Consider the following 18478-nt stretch of genomic DNA (forward strand, 5'->3'; position numbering starts at 1 on the left):
ACTAAACCTCTGCATGTGTGTAAATACAAGTGTGTGTGTTCCTGCCCTGGATGGGGCTGCATGACTATAGATACTCTTCCGTTCTTCCTCCTTCTAATCCTGTCCTACCTCCGCCTCAAAATCCAGTTTGATCTATAGGAACAGGATGCAAAAATCCACCTGGCTGTCTCTTCCATTTAGCTTTAACAGTACTCCACATTTTAAGCTCTTCTATTGTGTATAAAGCTTTGTGGATCAGTATGTCTGATGGATTAGAAATTGAGACCAGTAAGGTACATGTAAAATTACTAAGTCATTAAGCCTGAAACCCAGAGGGCAATGTTGCATGTCTCAATCTCATAGTTCAGTAAAGGAAACCCACTTACATAGCGACAAAAAACCACCAACATTCCTGTGTCTCCCCAAAACGGAGTGGATGTAAGAGTTAACAACCATGTTATAGAGGATCTGCATAAAACTGTATCCACAATCAAAGCGGACTTACCATTTGATTAAACACATATTTTGACACATATCTGACACATATTTTGACAGAACAGTTTTTCCTGAGGCAAATTATATTAAGACATATTGGTGGTAACTACCATAATTCAAGGGAAGCCACATGTGTAATTTGAAAAGTCAAGAACAGCAGTATTTTTTGTATTCCTAAAGCAGGTAGAAATCCTTCTGCATGTTAGAGATGCAGACAGTGGTCAAACTGTCTGTAGTTAAAATTGCATGGATTTAATTAAAGGTGTTATTTTACTAAGTTACTTAAAAGGACACAAGACCCCATCTGGTCATTTTTAGTTGTTTTTTAAGCTGTTTATATTGAATTTTCCTTTATTTGTAGGTAACTGATTTAAAGTGAATCACAATAATAAAATGTTATTTCAAAATAAAATCAAGAGCAGCCACACTAGGTTTTGCAGTGATTCAATTATTCTAATTTGAAATCACACCTCTAGATTTACTCATCTATTTTGGTATGTAGCAAAAACAAAAACAAAAAGAAAACAACTCTCTGCTGAAATGGATTTTTAAGTAGAAGTATGTCTATTGAAATTGTTGGTAGGAAAGCAATGGGTGATAATAGTGAGTTACAGTGAAAACAGAAAGCTCACTTAGGAGGCTTCCAACACAGTCACAGCAAGGCTTAAGCAGGTTCTTACTGTCATAGGTTACCCAAATCCAAAAAGCAGTTTGGGCTGAGCCAGTGAGGGGAGCTGCTCAGGGGTGTTCCATGGGGACAGCAGGGACCTGCTGCGAACCCAGAAATGGTGATGGGAGAGGCAGCAAACAGGAGGGGAGCAGCAGAGGGGCTCTGCCTGGCCACCACCTACTGAAGCACAAGTTTTGGAGGCTGGATCCCAGTGTTTTATTACACTTCTGACAGACTTGGAAAAATAATGTGCCCAGAATATGCTTGCAATGAGGTGTTTCTCCTCTTCAGCAGTGGAATGTGATGCAGCTGTTCCACCCACGGTTATGCACCACTCCCAAAACCACATTTCTTCCTTGAACCTCAGCCTCCTTTTTCAGAACAGTAAGCACATTGTGTTTAAAAATACAAAAACAAGTTAAAATGTAAGGCTTTTCTAGATTTGTTGCTGTCTTGATCATTATGATGTGTTGTTGTTTTCCTCTCATCATCTCACTGTTTGTTGCATTTTCTGGAAGCAGAGGAGGAGATAGCCTTTCTCTATTAAGCTCAGATCACATACTGGCTGAATAGGAAATTCACTTTAAAAAATCAGATTATGAGTACAGACGTGATTAAAGTGCATTGAGGCGGTAAAAAAAGGACATTATACAAATGGAAAACACATCTGTGAGTCTGCTTTCCCTGAGGCCAGCAGTGTGGATCTCTGCTGGTATCTGCATTATTCAATATATTTATAAATGCAGTCATTAATGAGATCACAAGACTTCAGGATTGTATGTAGGTTACCTAAGTAAAGATGAGGCCTGATCATGAAAACTTACCAAAGGTTTTTACATATTGTGGCTGATAGGATGGAAAAATGTACAGGGATGAACATGTCTAAAAATCATTCCTAACTGGATATATAAAAACTTTAACTTCACATGTAAGATGGGTTTCCTCAGCTAATTCCTCTGGCAAGAGTTACAGATTCTGATAAGTGCTCTATGATCTTATTTTAATAGTTCAAATTAAACACATGAAAATAGGAAAATTACAATTAGAAAAGCCTTTCCCAGTGATTAAGAATACTTATAACCACATTTCTCTCTGCTATGTAGAATTAGGAGTTCATAAGTACAGCCAAGTCTGCTTTCCCAAAGTGATCTACAGGACACAAAGCAGGGAAAAACACTACCATGAACTGTTTCTATCAACCCAAGACTAATTAAACTCTGATAAATTAATTTCTTTTTTATCCTTTCAGACTCTGTGGCTTTGAACCATTTTATGATGAAAGGGGAGATCAGTATATGTTTAAGAGAATCCTGAGCTGTGAATATGACTTTGTGTCCCCCTGGTGGGATGATGTGTCTCTGAATGCCAAGGATTTAGTAAGTAAAGCAGAAATGAAACTGGAGTATTTCGTATTTCTGCCACTGAAAAAGAGTCCATTTTGGGGTGGGGGCAGAATAATTGGTTAATTAATTGTTCATAACTGTTTCCTCTTGTCTTTGCTATATTAGGGTGCTGTTAATACCCCCTGTTAGTCTAGTGCTTTAATTTTGCACTCAGAACATGGATGTTCAGGTCCTTCTGTGAAGCAAGCCATAGATTCTTGGCAGCTGTCACAATGTTCATGTACGCCTGCCTTTCCTTCCAGCTCTGAAGTGTTTCACCATTCATCTTTTCTGGGCAAACACCTTCTGGGGAATGTAGAAACAAGCCCTTCTTTTTGTGCAGTTTTCAAGCCTGCATTTTGGGGAAGAATATAAAAAGGAATGAAACTTTCCTCCCACTGCTTTTCTGACATATTTTTTTCTGTCCGTTAAAGTTTTTTTTTTTTGGTAGGTGAGGAAAGACTGACTACTTTTAAATATGCTCCATTAGCAAAATGCAAGGGCTGGCATGCTATCTGCACTCTATTCTTTTATTACTGGATAAAGTAATTTGGATCCAGGAGACACTGATCTGCAAAGATAGGTATGCTTGAGTCTGACTTTTGTCAATAATAACTTGCATAATTCACTTATTTCATAAGCACTAAAAACACAAGTGCTCTGTTCCATATATACTTATACAAACTGTGTCACAAAATACTACGTCATTGGTGTTAGTGAAGTACTTCAGGATATTTCAAATGGAAGGACTGTAGAAGTTCAAAGTACTTTTTTTGGTGTTTTATGAGATGTGAAGTTTTTCTTAGGCCAAAAAAAAAAAAATAATTTAATGCCAGATAAACAGCAGTCTGCAGGTAAAGCTTTTGTCCAAACTGCTCCATACTGTTTTAGTAAAGTAAAGCTCAAACTTTTAGGTCTGAGCATTGCATAGTAAATTGTAGACAATGATGATGACCATGACTCTCAAAACCCATGCTGTGGGCAGTTCAGTGTTCAGTTGAAGTGATTTGCTCAACTCAAAGTCTTCCTTGGAGACACAACCAATATTCACCGCAATGCCTGTTCTCTTGCATGCATTTCAGGGCAGCAACTTTGTTTAAAAGCTTTTTGTAGGGAGATTTCAGAGAACCCTAAAGCAAATTTTCCCTCACCCCGGGGCACATAGGAGCAGTGGAGCCCTGTGCCATCACTTGCACTGCTCCAAGAGGGTCTGCAGTCAGGAGAGCTGGGTAAGCGTGGCTCTGCAGAGTGCCATCTGTGTACTTTGTTACTCCATCCTCACCTTTCTTCTTTTTTTAAAACTCCTCTTGTCCAGCGATACAATAAAACTCATGGAATGTCACTTGACTGGACACACTTTGTATCCAGCAGGACCATTTCCAGTCCCAGGGGTACGTTTGCAGTGCCTTTTCCCAAAAATATCCTGTCATGTTTGTGGAAGTCCAGGTTTTCTGGCTGTGGTGATAGAAGGAATGGTGTGAACGACATTAGTTTCAGAGTTGGCTAAGACAGAAACATTTGTACAATGCTTTTTTTACTGTGTACATGAGGTTTTTCAGTGACTGAAAGAAAAATTTCCATTATGATATATATGACAGGGACTGCATGGTACAAGCCTGCAGGAGCTGCATGTGCATAATTGAAACCTTCTAATCCAGTTTAAAACTTGTCAAATCCTAAAGTAGAGATGCAGCTCAGAGACTTTGAGAATCTCTTAGGGTTTTTGTGACAAGTCAGACATGAAAGAGCCTATGATAGATACAGGTCAGCTGCATTGGTGCATATCCTTAATATGTTGGTAACCAGTTGATACTTTCTCTTCTTTCTTCCCCCTTAGTGGCTGTCTTAATCAGATGTTCTTATGGAGGACCAAGAAATGCCAGAAGCAAAATACTTGCAAAGACACAAATGAAAATTCTTATTGGTTTCTTAGAATGTCTCACCTAAGATGCTCTCCAAACCAAGGCCAGAGCCCCCAGACACAAAACTAGGTAAATTTGAATGAAGAGTAAGGTTGACAGTCTTTTGTATTTCTTGCTTGTGATGCAGGTTAAAAAGTTGATTGTTTTAGACCCCAAGAAACGCCTCACCACTCTACAGGCTTTGCAGCACCCATGGGTCACAGGGAAGGCAATAAACTTTGCACATATGGACAACGCACAAAAGAAACTTCAAGAATTCAATGCCCGGCGTAAACTTAAGGCAAGTCTCTGCTCACAGTCTCTGTTTTGGCTATGAAAGCATGCAATTTAATTAGTAGCCTTGCAGAAACCTTGCACATTTTTGAGGACAATATTCCATGGTGTTATGGAAGCTTTCTATTTAAGATATCTGATGAAGACGGAAGAAGTTTGAAGTTGATTCAGTCGATGACCAAAGCCAAAACAAATAAAAATGGGTGAAGTTCATTGAAAACTTTACACACATAGGACTGCTGAGCATGTACACACCTTTCACAAAGTCCTTACTTTCCATCTTTTCCTCCCTTCTTCCTTTCTTGCTTCTGTCCATACATGTGTGCTGTATTGCTGGTGCGTCCTTAGAATACTGACCAGAAAGAACAGCATACTGAGTAATTTTTAAATGAGCATCCCTCAATCTAGAAGAAAAATAGTCTATTAAAGCATAATTTGATCCCTAACCCTATCAGTACAAAGCAAGAGGTTTAGGCCATCCTTCTGTATGAACTAGAGCCAGCATTTCAGATGTGTAGGTCCATAAAATATCCCCAGGATGCTCCTTTACCATCCAGTCTACATTATCTGCCATGGGAAGAAGCAGGGAAATTCTTTAGGTGTAAAGAGGAGGCAACTGGGCACCTGACTGACCTAGTACCAGGAAACTTTCTTCTCTCCTAATAAGTTTTTTAGTTTTTAAAGATTTTAATCTGATCAGGAGATAATTCCAGGGATACCTCAGCACAGGAATTGTTAGCAACAGCTACAGTGAAGCTGCCCTTGTAGCCCTGGGGAATAAGAGTAAAAAGCAACTTAACTGAGAGCTTTAATAAATTCCATAGAAAAATCAATTCACAAAAAACTAAACCTTAACTTTGGCTTTGCTATTTTTTTTCAGTGGAGAATTTTTAACAGAGAATTTCTCCAGGGCAAAGAAATTAGTTTTGTCATTTACAAAGTTCTCAGAGATTGTAGATATAATTCACATTGACATTTTGATTTTGTTTTTCTTTATGTTTTTACACCAGAGATATTTTTGAAGCTCATTTTATTTAGACCCCTGCAGTAAATCAGTTTATTCTTCTGTGATTACAAACTATCACTTTTTATAAGTTTATTTCTTCAGTGCTTCTCTGTTAAAGATTAAATTACCAAATCTCCAATTATTAAGAGGATTGATTGAAGTTAGCAGTTCTTGTAGAGTTAACAATTTTCCATAAATGTATCTGTAAAAGAAACAATAACATTTTTGACAATTAACTCCTAGTCAAAAAAATAAAATCAAGGCAGACATCAAAGTAGTGAGTACATGCTTTGGCTGTTGTTTTGTTTGTAAGAATAATATGTAATTATTTCCTCTTTCCCTACATAAAAGTCCATCAGCAGGATTTCTTTATGTAAAGACAAATTTTAAAGAGTAACTTTAAAGGTCAGTCAGGATTTGGTTTCTCACAGGCTGTGTTGAATTTGTTTCATAAACATCCAACACTGCTTGTGAGACTAAATTACATTGAAAGTGCCTTTAAACATTATAGTAGCATTGAGTGGCTTGTTCTGTTTGTAATCTGTTTTCCAAAGTCCTCTCACCACTAATATGGATGGCTGTGATTTTTCCTTTAAGAGGCCTACTCTCTCAAAATTCTTGCCTATTTCTTTGGTTTATGCCTTATAGTATTTCTTCGTAATCTGTTGTAGCTGATTCTTTTTTATTGACCATGTTTATGTTATCTGCTTTTCATTAAAATCTTATTCTTTTCCTTTTTATTTCTTTGAGGGAGTTTTTTGTTTGTTTCTTTTTTTTTGTCTGTTTTTTTGAGGAGTGTGTGTGTGTGTGATTACCTCTCCAAAGGATCCACAAAATTCGCTATGTTCTTCAACTCTTCCTGCAGACCAACTTTGATGTCTAAGAAAAACCTTCCAAGTCAAAAATAGCTTGAGCTGTCACACAAAGAAATTATCATTTATTTTCCTCTCCTCTGTATGTCTGGTTGTTTTCAGGCAGGAAAACTGTTCAAGGCAAGGGCTAATATAACTATCTTCATGTGTGTCTTCATTTTGTGATATTTCACATGATATGAAATCCTACTCCTAGTGTGTATTTTCATATGCCTATACTTAGGAAGTTGCCCATCTGCTCTGCAACATTGTACTTAGAATATGCAACAGTGCAATAGTGATAAATATTGTCTTCCTTTCTGAAATTTTTGTGGAATAATCAGTGATAATGCTGGTTTTTATTATTATGACAGAAGACAATGACTTTCTTTTTTGCCATCCAACTTCAGCACATGATGCCTGAAGTAATTTTAAAAAAAAAAAAAAAAAAAAGTAGAAAGGTTGTGTTTATGGCACCCAACCTGTAACCTTGTGAAAGCAGCAATTTTAAACCTCAATCCAGTATTCCAGGTGACCTTCTAAATCCACCCAGGCCCAGGCAGGTGCCCAAAGGTGACATTCCCAGGAAGACTGAACACAGTTGCTGTTGTTGGGACAGTGCTGCGTGCCCTCGGGCCATGTTCCCTAAGGAATGTTTGCTTGGTCCCCTCTCTCCCAGGCCGCAGTGAAAGCCGTGGTGGCCTCCACGCGCCTCGGCAGCGCCAGCAGCCACAGCGCCCACGAGGGCCACAAGCCCGGCCACAGCCCAGCCCCCAGCCACGACAACCAGCCCGCGGACAAACCCACTCAGGAAGCAGCGGCAGTGGCGGCTCCAGAAGAAATGCCTTAGGTCGATGTCGCTCGCTCGTGTCGGCGGAGATGTCATTTCATACACCAGCTACCTTGTCATCCAGCAAGAGAGATTAGCAAGCTTGGCCTCTCTGGTTCTGCTTCAGGGCGCCACAGGCCCCGCCTGATGATCCTACCTTCAGTGCATGTGACTGCTTATGAAAATAGTAAACTGTTCCGTTAGGCATGTCATGGAAACAGTGTAATTTGCAGTAATATCGGCAGGTGAAAACATGGGGATTATTAACTACCTACCATAAGGTGTATACTTCATCTATCTAGTGTTCCTAGGTGGCATTTGAAACAAAATGCTATTTTGTTTGGTTTAATGGAAGTAGGTGTCTTATCTATGTTGTGAGTTTCTTTGAACTGTTTCCTTCCAGGTTCATAGTCCTTCAGCAGACCAAATGGAAGGAAATACCAAATCAATGCTTTTAAAACTGATGTATGAAATAATGTTTTTTATCTGTAAAATTGAAAAAGTATTTGGGGATTTACATGCAAAAAAGAAAAAAAAACACAAAAAAACATTCCACTACTTCTGAGAAGAAATTGAAATGGTAGTTCCACTGGGCATGAAAATGTACATTGTTCAAGCTTGCATTGAGAATGCCTTATTCTGACTTTTCTTGTTTATATACAGTATTTTAATAACAACCAAAATTACTCTGCCATTTCATTCCACAGTAAAGTGCTAGCAAAACAAAACCACAGACTAACAAAGGATACATGCAAATTTCTGGCATACCATTATTCATTAAAATTCTAATCTGCAGATAGAAGACATTTTATAGGCCCTAAGGGAATGATCTGCATTTAAATAAGCTGTAAATGCTTGAAGGAAGCTATTTCACAATTATTGATTTTGCTTTGGGGAAACACTCTTATGCAAGGTCCGGGAGCAAGTAGTATAATCTAGTTGGTTCCTGGGTAGTTTAACCTCATGAGTGAGCAGTTTCCACTTGTAATTAGTCCACATTTTCCTAACAAGGGATGCCTCCTGTAAAGTCATCCACCAGCACAATCTTGCATCCACCCAGAGCTGTGTCTTGAGTTAGCAGCTGTGTGCATCAATCAGCTTGCAAAAGTAGGGTCAGGCTCTTCAGCTATCTTGATGTTCTTCTTGAATGTGATTGATAGGAACTGAAAAACTAATGTGCATCAGTGTGTATGACCACTTACCCTTGTTTGTTATCTATTTGACAGCATGTGACTATTGTACTGATATATTACAAAAATGGCAAAAAGAACCTGACGTACAAAAATGTCATTTGTGCTTGTTAAACTTTTTAATACTGATAGTTACCTAACATCCTAATACAATCATCATTCCTCTTCAGCTTTAATTGTTTTTATGTTGTTGTTAGGCCTTGCACAACTTGCCTTGAAAAAATATAGCAGCTACTGAAAAAAACAAGACTTTAATAAAACATTCAATAACTACATTTCCTGATGAAATTAAAGGGTAATACAATGTTATTCATATGGTAGATTTAATAAATAAAATGTGCCCTAAATTAATATATAAAGGAGGATTAAAGATCCTGTCTTTACTGGGTGAAAATGCATGCTAATGAATCTATTCTACTTGAGATTTTTTTATCCATTTCTCAGAACTCTATGAACTTGTACAAAAAGTTTTGCTAAATAAGAAGGGTTGAAATGTAAAGTGCATGCATCCATTCAGTTTTCAAAGGACACACTCTGAGGTCAGCAGAAACATCTGATGGGGGCATAGCAGCTGTACGCAAGCCAACGTGACACTTTTACAGATTTTTCCCTTGGAAACAAGTACAGCAAGATTAATAACTTTGGAGAAGATCACAGATACATCCACCCGTCTCACTTTTTGCACTCTGTCTTGCCTCCTTTGAGGTCACTGAAGGAAAAAGGCAGTTTTCAGCTACTTTACTCCACCCTCTAATACTGCGGTGAAGTCATCCAAGTTCAGTCAGCAGGGAAATTTGATGGGAGAGGCTGGATTTCTGTACCATTTCTCCTTCATTTGGGATAATTGCTTCAAACCTGCAGAAGTGGAGTTGGCTGAGCAGTAACTGCACATCTGTGAGAGCTTGATCATAAATTCCCTCATCTGAGGCACAGTCTGTTGAGCTGAAAAGCGGTCCCAGCTGATTCCCAGTGGTGTTTTTTGCTAAATCATACCACAGCATATCATAACTATGAACTGATGCTATCTAAGAGGAGACCTCTCTGTGACAGCATGATGTTCAGAGGCAACTCAGTTTTGTGTATAACTGTTCTGGGCCTTCAGTTGTTTTTGTTTTTATCATACTCAACACTAAGCAATCAGGATGTCTGTGCTGAGGCTGTGATTACCAATACGTGACTTGGCAAAGCACAGTGCCTAGCTGATATATTTGATGCATGACAGCACCTGGGTGTATGCATGCACTGGAAGATGCAGGTGTTACCTGCACTGGCTTTGTCTGAAAAATCACATCCTGGTGGCATCTGCTGTAGTGCAGACTGGGATGTGTGACATCAGTGTCTTACTGTGGCTGAAAAATGTGAACACACTTGAAAACTACTGGGGATGGACCAGATATTTCCATATCTGTGGTTATAAGCTAAGTAGAAAGTTACTTGTGTTCTTTTCTATTGAAATCCTGAGCTTTAATTCTTTAGACTATTTAACATATTAACAAAGTTCTTTAAGTACAAAAGGGGAAACCTTCCAAAAATTTTGAAGTATTTGAACTTAGCAAAAGTTTTCCTTTAAAAGCAGATTGCAGCACTAGCTAGTTGTAAGGTAATATTTTAGAGCTAAGATGATTATAAGACTGCTGTTAAATAGCTAAGGAAGTCCTGCCTTTACACCACAGCATGGGTTTTTCCAGGTTCAGAAAGATTCCCTCCAAAAGAGGGAGTAGAACACATTTCCTGTAATTCCAAACACTTTTACTTGCAATTTTGTGGATGACACAGTAGATTGCACTGTGTAAGCCTGGTGCTGGTTTGCTGGCTGAAGTTTGTACTTTAAAGTATGCAAACATGCTGAGGTAGACAGACTGTAATCAAACTTCTGAATGCAAAATCCAAGCAAAAGTTTTTGATACAGCAGGTTCTTCAGAAGAAGGGTACTAAGGACTCTGTCCACACAAATGAGCAGGCTGTTGGACACACAGAATGATAAATATTGCTCAATAGTCCCTTTGTCTTGGTGAGTATAAAAAAATGCTCTGAAATGCTGTGTGGTAGCAAAGCAGGATCAAAGCATCAACCAAAAAGTTTTTTGCAGTGACTCAGACCAGCAGGGAGGCCCAGGCTGCAGGAGGCTGCGGCTCACTGGCACTAGGCCTCCACACTTTCCAAATGAATCACCTTCTCCTACAACTCACACTGCAAATGGAACTCAGAAACAGCTGGCAGCCACGGGAGAAGTGAATACAACACCACATTTTCTGCTGTCCTGCAGCAGGGAAAGGGAAAATGATACTGGGAGTTGTTAGTGTCCAACTCAGCAGAAGGAAAGCAATATCTGACAAGCAGCAAATGCCGCAAAATTCTGGAAAACAGCCCTTGTTTCTCGATAAACGTCTCATGTCTTGCACACATGCTGGGTCATCTCTGGGGTTTTAAAAACAGCATAATAAAGTTTGGGGTGGAGGACTCCCTGCAGATCCTTGCACATTGTCCTGCTCATTGCCTGCTTACAGAATGGCAGACACAAGTGTCAGCACAATACCTTGACTCGAAGCTTGTGCAGAGGCTTTTTCTCCTGGAGAAGAACTAATTTTTATGTTGCTGAGCCAACATTGTTGCTGCTGAGATTATGAGTGCACAAATTATGGAGGCATGGTATTCATGTAACAAAAAATATCAGAGGCTGACCAAGAAAGATGTACAGCTAGACCTAGAGACCAGTGCAGGGATACATACAAGTCCTAAAGATAACTAAGGTAACAAAGAGGCAGGCAGAACATCCTTAAAGTTACTTTAAAGAACAATAACAACTCAAAGAATATCCTTTATTCCCTATCAGAGTTATTCTAGTTGGAATATAAACAGAGTTCATTCTTTTTTTGTATAAAGAAATTTATATAAAATTCCCTGATAAGCCTCTGCACAATATCATGTTTTGTTGAACAAAAAACCACCAGCTGCATTGCAGAATAAGAAGAAAATAAGGAAGGAAAAGGGGAAAAAATATGAGTGAAATATTTGCCTAGTGTAGACACAGAGCTCTAAAGCAAGGGTTGCAGAGGGTTACAAAGATGATGACAGGACAGGAGCAGTTCTTTTATGAGGAAAGACTGAGGGAACTTGGCCCATTCAGTCTTAAGAAGGGATGACTGAGAAGGGACCTTATTAATGCATGGGAATACTACCTGAAAGAAGGGTGCCAAGAGAAGGGACCAGGCTCTGTTCCATGGTGCAGAGCAATAGGACAAGAGGAAATAGGCAGGAATTAATGTCCAGGATGTTCCCCCCGAACATGAGAAAGAACTTCTCCACTGTGCCAGTGTTCACACATGGGGACAGATTGCCCAGAGAGGCTGTGGAGTCTCCCTCACTGGAGACATTTCAGAACCTGGACATAATCCTATGCAATGTGCTTCAGGAAACCTGGCTTGAGCAGAGAGTTGGGACCAGATGACTCTGCCAATGGTCACTTCTAGCCTTACCCATTCTGTGACTTTGTGATTTTATGATCTTAGTTCCAGAAGACATGTAAATTTTTACTGGCAAGGCTGCAGATTCTTTATATCTGGGAGGTAAAATTTCTGGCCAGAGTAATTCAGAAGATTGCTGGAAGGGCAGTAAAGAGCATTCCTTGGAGTATGAATCCTCTAACTAACATAAGGATAGAACAATATACATGCACATAACTAAACATTCACCAAGTACTTACATCCTCTTCTACCCCTCCCAAGTGGAAAAGAGAACATGAATGCAGTTATTAGTGGAAGGCATTCAAATATTGTGGGAATAGGCATCATAAAAAAGCAAGAATACAACTGAATACTTGAAGTGGCCCAATTCTGAATTTAGCAGTAAATTATAGATTAAAATCTGAATATGTACATGAATATGAATACATAAATATATAGATTTATCAAATAAGAAGCAGAGACTGCTGAACAATCCAAGAACCAAGTCTGTATTAAAAGTTGCAGCAGTGGCAGTTTTAAGCCATCATTTGTCCCTTGCCAGCATTACTCAGCTGGACCTGAAACTACAATGGTTACCAGTCTGGTATACATAGATCATTGCTGGATGTAATTCAGTAATGCATATCAAGGTATTAAAGATAACAAATACAGTGGTATGGAGTTTTGCCCAGCTCTGGCTCCTTCCAAGACACAGCTGGGAAAAAGATCATTTCAGTGCCTTCCTTTCATGTGCTTAGTACAGAGGTCGAAGAGGAGTGACAACACAAGCACAGCATTTCATGAGGAGTTGGAGCTGCCCCAAACTGCACAGAAGCCCTGCCCAGTGATGCTCCATCCACAGCATGTGTGACTGAGAACAGTCTGGCCCTTTATTTGTATATCAGGAAGATGTTTATTGGCCAAGGTATATTAAACAGCATGTGTTTGCCCCTATGAAGTAGCACAGAGGTTTTCCTATACAAAGATGCATAAAGAGCAAACTGTAAAAGAAAGGAATATTTTTTTTTCTGTTTGAAACTCTGGCTTCAGAGTTTGTGTTAATGTGTTAACATTAATGGCTAAAGGGCTTATTGTTATTCTTTCCCTCTGTGCTTCATCTCTATTTTTCCTGGCCCAGAGGCACACAGGAGCAGCTGTCAGCTGCCAGTCAGTGGGTAAAGAGCTATCTAACACCTGGCAGGTTTCAGCTTTTCTGCCCTGACAAATCTGCTGTTGCCCTTGGTTCCATCAGACGGTTTCACTCCTGCTCCTGTGCTCCCAGAAGAGTCAGGGTTTCATCAGTCAATACAGGTATTTCTCTGTGAGCCACCCCTGGTGTGATTTGTCACTGCCCGTTGGTACCCAGGGAGAGGTATTTCTATTTTCCCTCTCCACTTCCCAGACTCATGCTGTTTCCTGGAACCTTCAGATTCCCTTCTTAAGAGCCTATACCTGGCTGACAGAAATAGCTCAGTAGTGCACAACAAATGCCAGACAGACACAGAAAATAACTAAGCTTCTTGGGTTATTTTCCCAAAAAAAAAAAAAAATGAAGGCACCTGGGCTGCTGTAGGCATAGGGTGAGGGGCTCATAGCAAAGAGGCACAAGAACAGCAGCATGCCAGGTTTTGTTCCTCAGCACCAGGAAGCTACTTTACCAACAGCACCTTTTTCCTTCTGTGGAAGCCATTCTTTAGGTCAATCCAAAGAGACAAGTCAGGTCTGGGAATTCTGAAAAATATCATGTGTTCTATGACCAGTGATCTTCTTAATATTGTTTACATAATATGAGTTGATACACTTAGAATCATATTTTATGCAACATTGCCATTTACAGTGTGGGCACAAGAAGCTACAAAGTCAGTTTGGAGCACGTGGCCCCATTTGTTGCCTGGAACTGTAAATAATGATATGCTTTGTAATACAAAATTCTGGAGCCAATCATTGTATCTGCATAAGTACACAAAGGGAAGGTACACCAACAAGAAAAAAAACTAATTCTTATCCCTGTGTTGGGTGGATCTGGGATAGCTCTTCTAATTGAAATTATTATTTCAATTTACTCGAAGCACCTATTCTGGTCACTTGAAATCTGAGGACGAACCATTGGGTTTGATTTAGAGCTGCAAATGGCATGTGATCTGTCCCAGAGACAGTATGTTCTAAGAGCCACTGAGTCATATTTATTCATCCACAGAACTGTGCACTATCAGCCCTCAGATCCCAAAGCATGATGATGTTACATACAAATGTGAAATTTGCATGAACAAGCACAGCTACACAAATGCAGTCTTTTACAGAAAACCAAAGTTTGTCAAGAAACATTTCATGAAACTAAGCAAATGGACTGCATGTATATTTAGACAAAAATACCTTTGAAATATCTCCTAAACCCTGCTGCAGCAGTGTCCTCCCTGAGAAGAATCTTCCTCAGGAATGACAAGGACCCTGCAGAGCATCCAAGGCCAGTTCCATCATCAATATACTACCTTCAGTGTAGTGGTACGTGCCTTGTTTGCTCTGCTCAAATCATTACCACCTTGGTTGCAGGGAGAGAATAATTACAAATGAAAATACTTTTTACTGAAAGTAAAGAGAAACAAGGACAGTTAAAACTGCTAACTGGTGAGAGCTAACCCAAACAGTTTCTTTGTGCTGTTGAGCACAAAAACCACTTCCTTGTTCACACCACATCCTCATGAGATATCATGCTAACACTTCTGATTAAACAGCAGAAATTTTGCTTAATGTTCCATAAGAGGACATGGTTTTCAAGTCTGGTTGTTCTTTGGGGTTTTTTTGGCTTTATTTTTTTGAATACACAGAGATGAGCGACCTATGCTCGTGAGAAAATTAACTCTGAAATGGTTGCTCAGGGAGAAGGCAAGATGGAGAGGTGGGGGTGAACCCTAGTCATTGAACCATAGAACCATCCAGGCTGGGAAAGACCTTTGGAAGAGATTGGTTGGGAAAGATCATGCAGTCCAACTGTTAACCTAGCACTGCCAAGTCCACCATGAACAGGATGTTCTTGCAGTGAAGCAGTGGTGGTGGCTGTTCCAGCTTGTCATGGAGCAGGAGAAGGGAAGACTCATTGAGGCTCTCTGGCCTGGGGGAAGAAGTATGTTGGTCCTCAGGAGCTATACCACCACAGCCTTGCAAGACCAGGGTGTACCAAGCAGAGGCTGCCTGGCTGCTCCCCACCCACAGTAAGGAGCTTAAACTGATTTTAACCTGGAGAAGTGTGATACATGAAGGGTCTATGTCTGGTTTGGCCGTGGTTTGGAGGCTCCTGGCTGGATGAGGACCATAAGGAGGGAATTTTGTGCTTTTGTTAATTCAAGAAACTGTATGCTGGATGGTTAGGATATGTGTTGATGTTTCCAAGACAAACAGAAAAAAGGGTGCCTTTGATTAATACCACAAAATATTTTATAAGCCTGTTACAGAAGCTCATTGATCTCAGAGCAGTGGAGGCTGGACTCCAACTAATAACTAATAACTCCAACTAATGAAGAATGTTGTAATTATATATAGCAGACTCTCTCAAATTAGCTACATGTCCTGTGTTCCTATTCCTTATTTTACTGCTTAATGTGTAAGAAATCCTGCACTGTCAACACTGTTTTCTTATACTAGCAAAGAGGTAAGCAACTAAGTAGCAGTTTGTAGTCTGCTTGTTTAACTTTACCCTTTTGCTTTGATTAAACCTGTTTATGCAGTAAATTTCCTAATACTGTGCAAGTGAACCAGAGAGAAATTTGAACCAGAAAAAAATGACCATTTTGTTATTTCCATGTATTGTGTGTGGGACCAGTGTACCTCCTTGTGTGTTTGCATGGGAATGCTGATAAGCCATGAGAAAATGCTTCAGTGCTGGGATGTCTATTTTTAGTAATGACTTGCATGACTGATCTGATGCTAAATAAACCAGTAAATCTAGAAAAGGTTACATCTATTATTTGCTGACAGCTAATGCTCAATGTAGAGCAAGGAACAATATTCATCCTTATGAAGAGGAGTCATCATGGGTTATATTGCAAAGTCCAGACTGAATTCCAGCTTGGCACAGCATTTCCCCTGCTCCTCTTTCCTCAAAAGTTAGCAGTTGAATAACAAACAAAATCTGTTTTTAATGGTGGAGTACAAAACTAGGGGCTGTCCAGGCTTCCTCTGTGTCCCGGGGTGGGTTATGTGATATAGATGCTTGTGTCCCTTTTTGTTAATTACTTCCAGCAATTAAGAAATTACCACCTCCTTGTACACTCTAGTTCTGCTTGTCTTTAAACTGGGAAGTATCTTACAAAGTCCCAAATCTTTTAGTTGCAGTTAACAGGTTGTCTATCACAATGATTTGTTTTCTGCAACCATTTCACAATTATCTGTTTCCTGTAAACTAATCCAAAGGTTATTAATGTGCTCCTTCACTCAGCATGTTCTTCTCCCAGCAGCACAAACAAATCCTTTACCCCAGAGGTCTTACACTCCTCTTCTTGCTGGAATATGGATTTTCTGCCTTCAGTTGACTACTCTTTGTCTTGAACTATGTTGTCAAAAGCTGCACATGGTACCTGAATGGAGAACATTGGAAGACTAACGTGTTGAAAGGATTTTTATTTAATTTCTCTGCTCTGTTCCCACATCTGTCACCCTCAGTGGTGAGGGTGAGTGAGTGATGAGTGTCACCCTCTTGCCTGGTACTGGTGCATCTTGTTATTCTTGCCACCTACAACTCCTTAGTCTTGCAAACTACTTGAATGCAAAGTTCCTTCATACCCTTTTGTGGGAGATGATTTTATAAAGCCTCTCCATCCTGGAGCAATGTAAGAAATAAATTATTATAAGCTCTACAAGACATTTTGCATGGCAACAGTGCTCCAAGAAAATAAAAAGTCTAATTTGGCACTTCCATGGATGTTGCCGAATCTTTCCCAAGCTGATGCAACAGATACATTCTTACTGCAGTTTCATGAAATCATCTTGGTCACACCTCCATAACAGAATGGAAAAGGGCAGTGGAAAGACCAAAGCAAAGAAGAGGGCAAGTATTGAGCTGGCTTCAGGCTCTCCCTGGAGCTCAAGGGTTGTTTGCTTTTGGCTGACCTCTTAAAAATAGCGCATCAAACAGCTGAGTTGGAGCTCATGATACAGCGCAACATTACACTGGTTTTCTAGTGAACTTGAGACAAATATGGAAATGGGAAATAAGAAAGAACTAACAAGTCAGAGGAGCTTTTCATGAGTTTAAGATAGCTGGGGAGTTAAACATAATGATCCTGCCTCATAACTATCAAATTTCTGCATTTCTGCTGATGTTTGGTGCAGTCTTCTTTAAAAAGCCCTGGGCTTTTGTAGTTATGATGTCCCACTCAGCAGTCCAGGAACTTGTTTCCTTCAACATTGTACATATCCCAGAAATTATGTTTCAAATATCCAATGATACTTTTGGGAAGTGATTCAATATTTTTACATCCACTGTGAATTCTCCATACTTTCATTTGACATTAAAAAAAAAAAAGTGCCTGAAGGGTCTCTTCCCTCTTCCTTACTTCTTTGGTACTTGTGGTGGTCATCAGATTTCCTCAATTTCATTTCCATTGAAGCTCTATTCCTATGGTGTGGGCTGGGAGGCACACAGCAGAACAGAAAGATCTTTGCCCATGTTAAGCATATACAAAATTTCATTTTCATTTAGCTGATTGAAACAGAGAGACCATGAAATTCTGCAAACATGGCTATGCACATACAGGCTGCATCCTAAACCCTGTATGTAGAAGAGAGGGTGGTTTCTGGGACGTGTCTTATGCTCCAGTGAAAAGGCCTGCTGTGGTTTCTCTCCTGCCCCCTTCAAATTTAGAGGAGCTTGAAATCCTGTTAGGCATACAGACAAGGAGGGGTTGTATGGCACCCAAATAACATGGGTTGACCAAACTCGTGTTTGCTGCTGCTCAAATGCACCAGCTTGAGCATTGCCCTGCCTCCCCGGTGCACCCTGGAGCTGGAATTAGTGATACCAATGCCTCAGCAGTAATGCTCCCTGATTGGAACCCAAATTGCTGAGACAGTCACGGAATCTTGGCATGATAATTTTCTCTCCAGGGTTACAAACTGCCTCAGAGAGTGTTATGAGATTGCAGGGGTCCCAGGACGAGGGAAGAGATGAGAATCTTGACTCCATGTTTCAGAAGGCGGATTTATTATATCATGATATATATTATATTAAAAATGCTATACTAAAACTATACTAAAGGAACAGAGAGAAAGGATTCATCAGAAGGCGAGACAGGAATAGAAAGAAATGAATAACAAAGGCTCGTGACCAACCAGAGAGTCTGACCCAGCTGCATGCTTGATTGGTTATTAAGTAGAAGCACCTAACATGGACCAAGCACAGATGCGCCTGTTGCATTCCACAGCAGCAGATAGTTATTGTTTACA

General features: G+C 39.8%; 1 protein-coding gene across 1 annotated transcript in view; it reads left to right on the top strand.

Annotated features, from left to right (window-relative positions):
• CAMK4 (calcium/calmodulin dependent protein kinase IV) overlaps positions 1–9027 on the top strand; it is a 143588-nt gene extending 134561 nt beyond the window's left edge. The window contains exons 9-11 of the mRNA XM_038123944.1: positions 2394–2520; positions 4576–4728; positions 7258–9027. Coding sequence (XP_037979872.1) covers positions 2394–2520; positions 4576–4728; positions 7258–7428 — 451 coding nt within the window. The 3' untranslated portion in view covers positions 7429–9027. The remainder of the gene's footprint in view (positions 1–2393; positions 2521–4575; positions 4729–7257) is intronic.
• Positions 9028–18478: the final 9451 nt, after the last annotated feature.

Source organism: Motacilla alba, chromosome Z (assembly GCF_015832195.1).
Source record: "Motacilla alba alba isolate MOTALB_02 chromosome Z, Motacilla_alba_V1.0_pri, whole genome shotgun sequence".
Classification (NCBI taxonomy): Eukaryota; Metazoa; Chordata; class Aves; order Passeriformes; family Motacillidae; genus Motacilla; species Motacilla alba.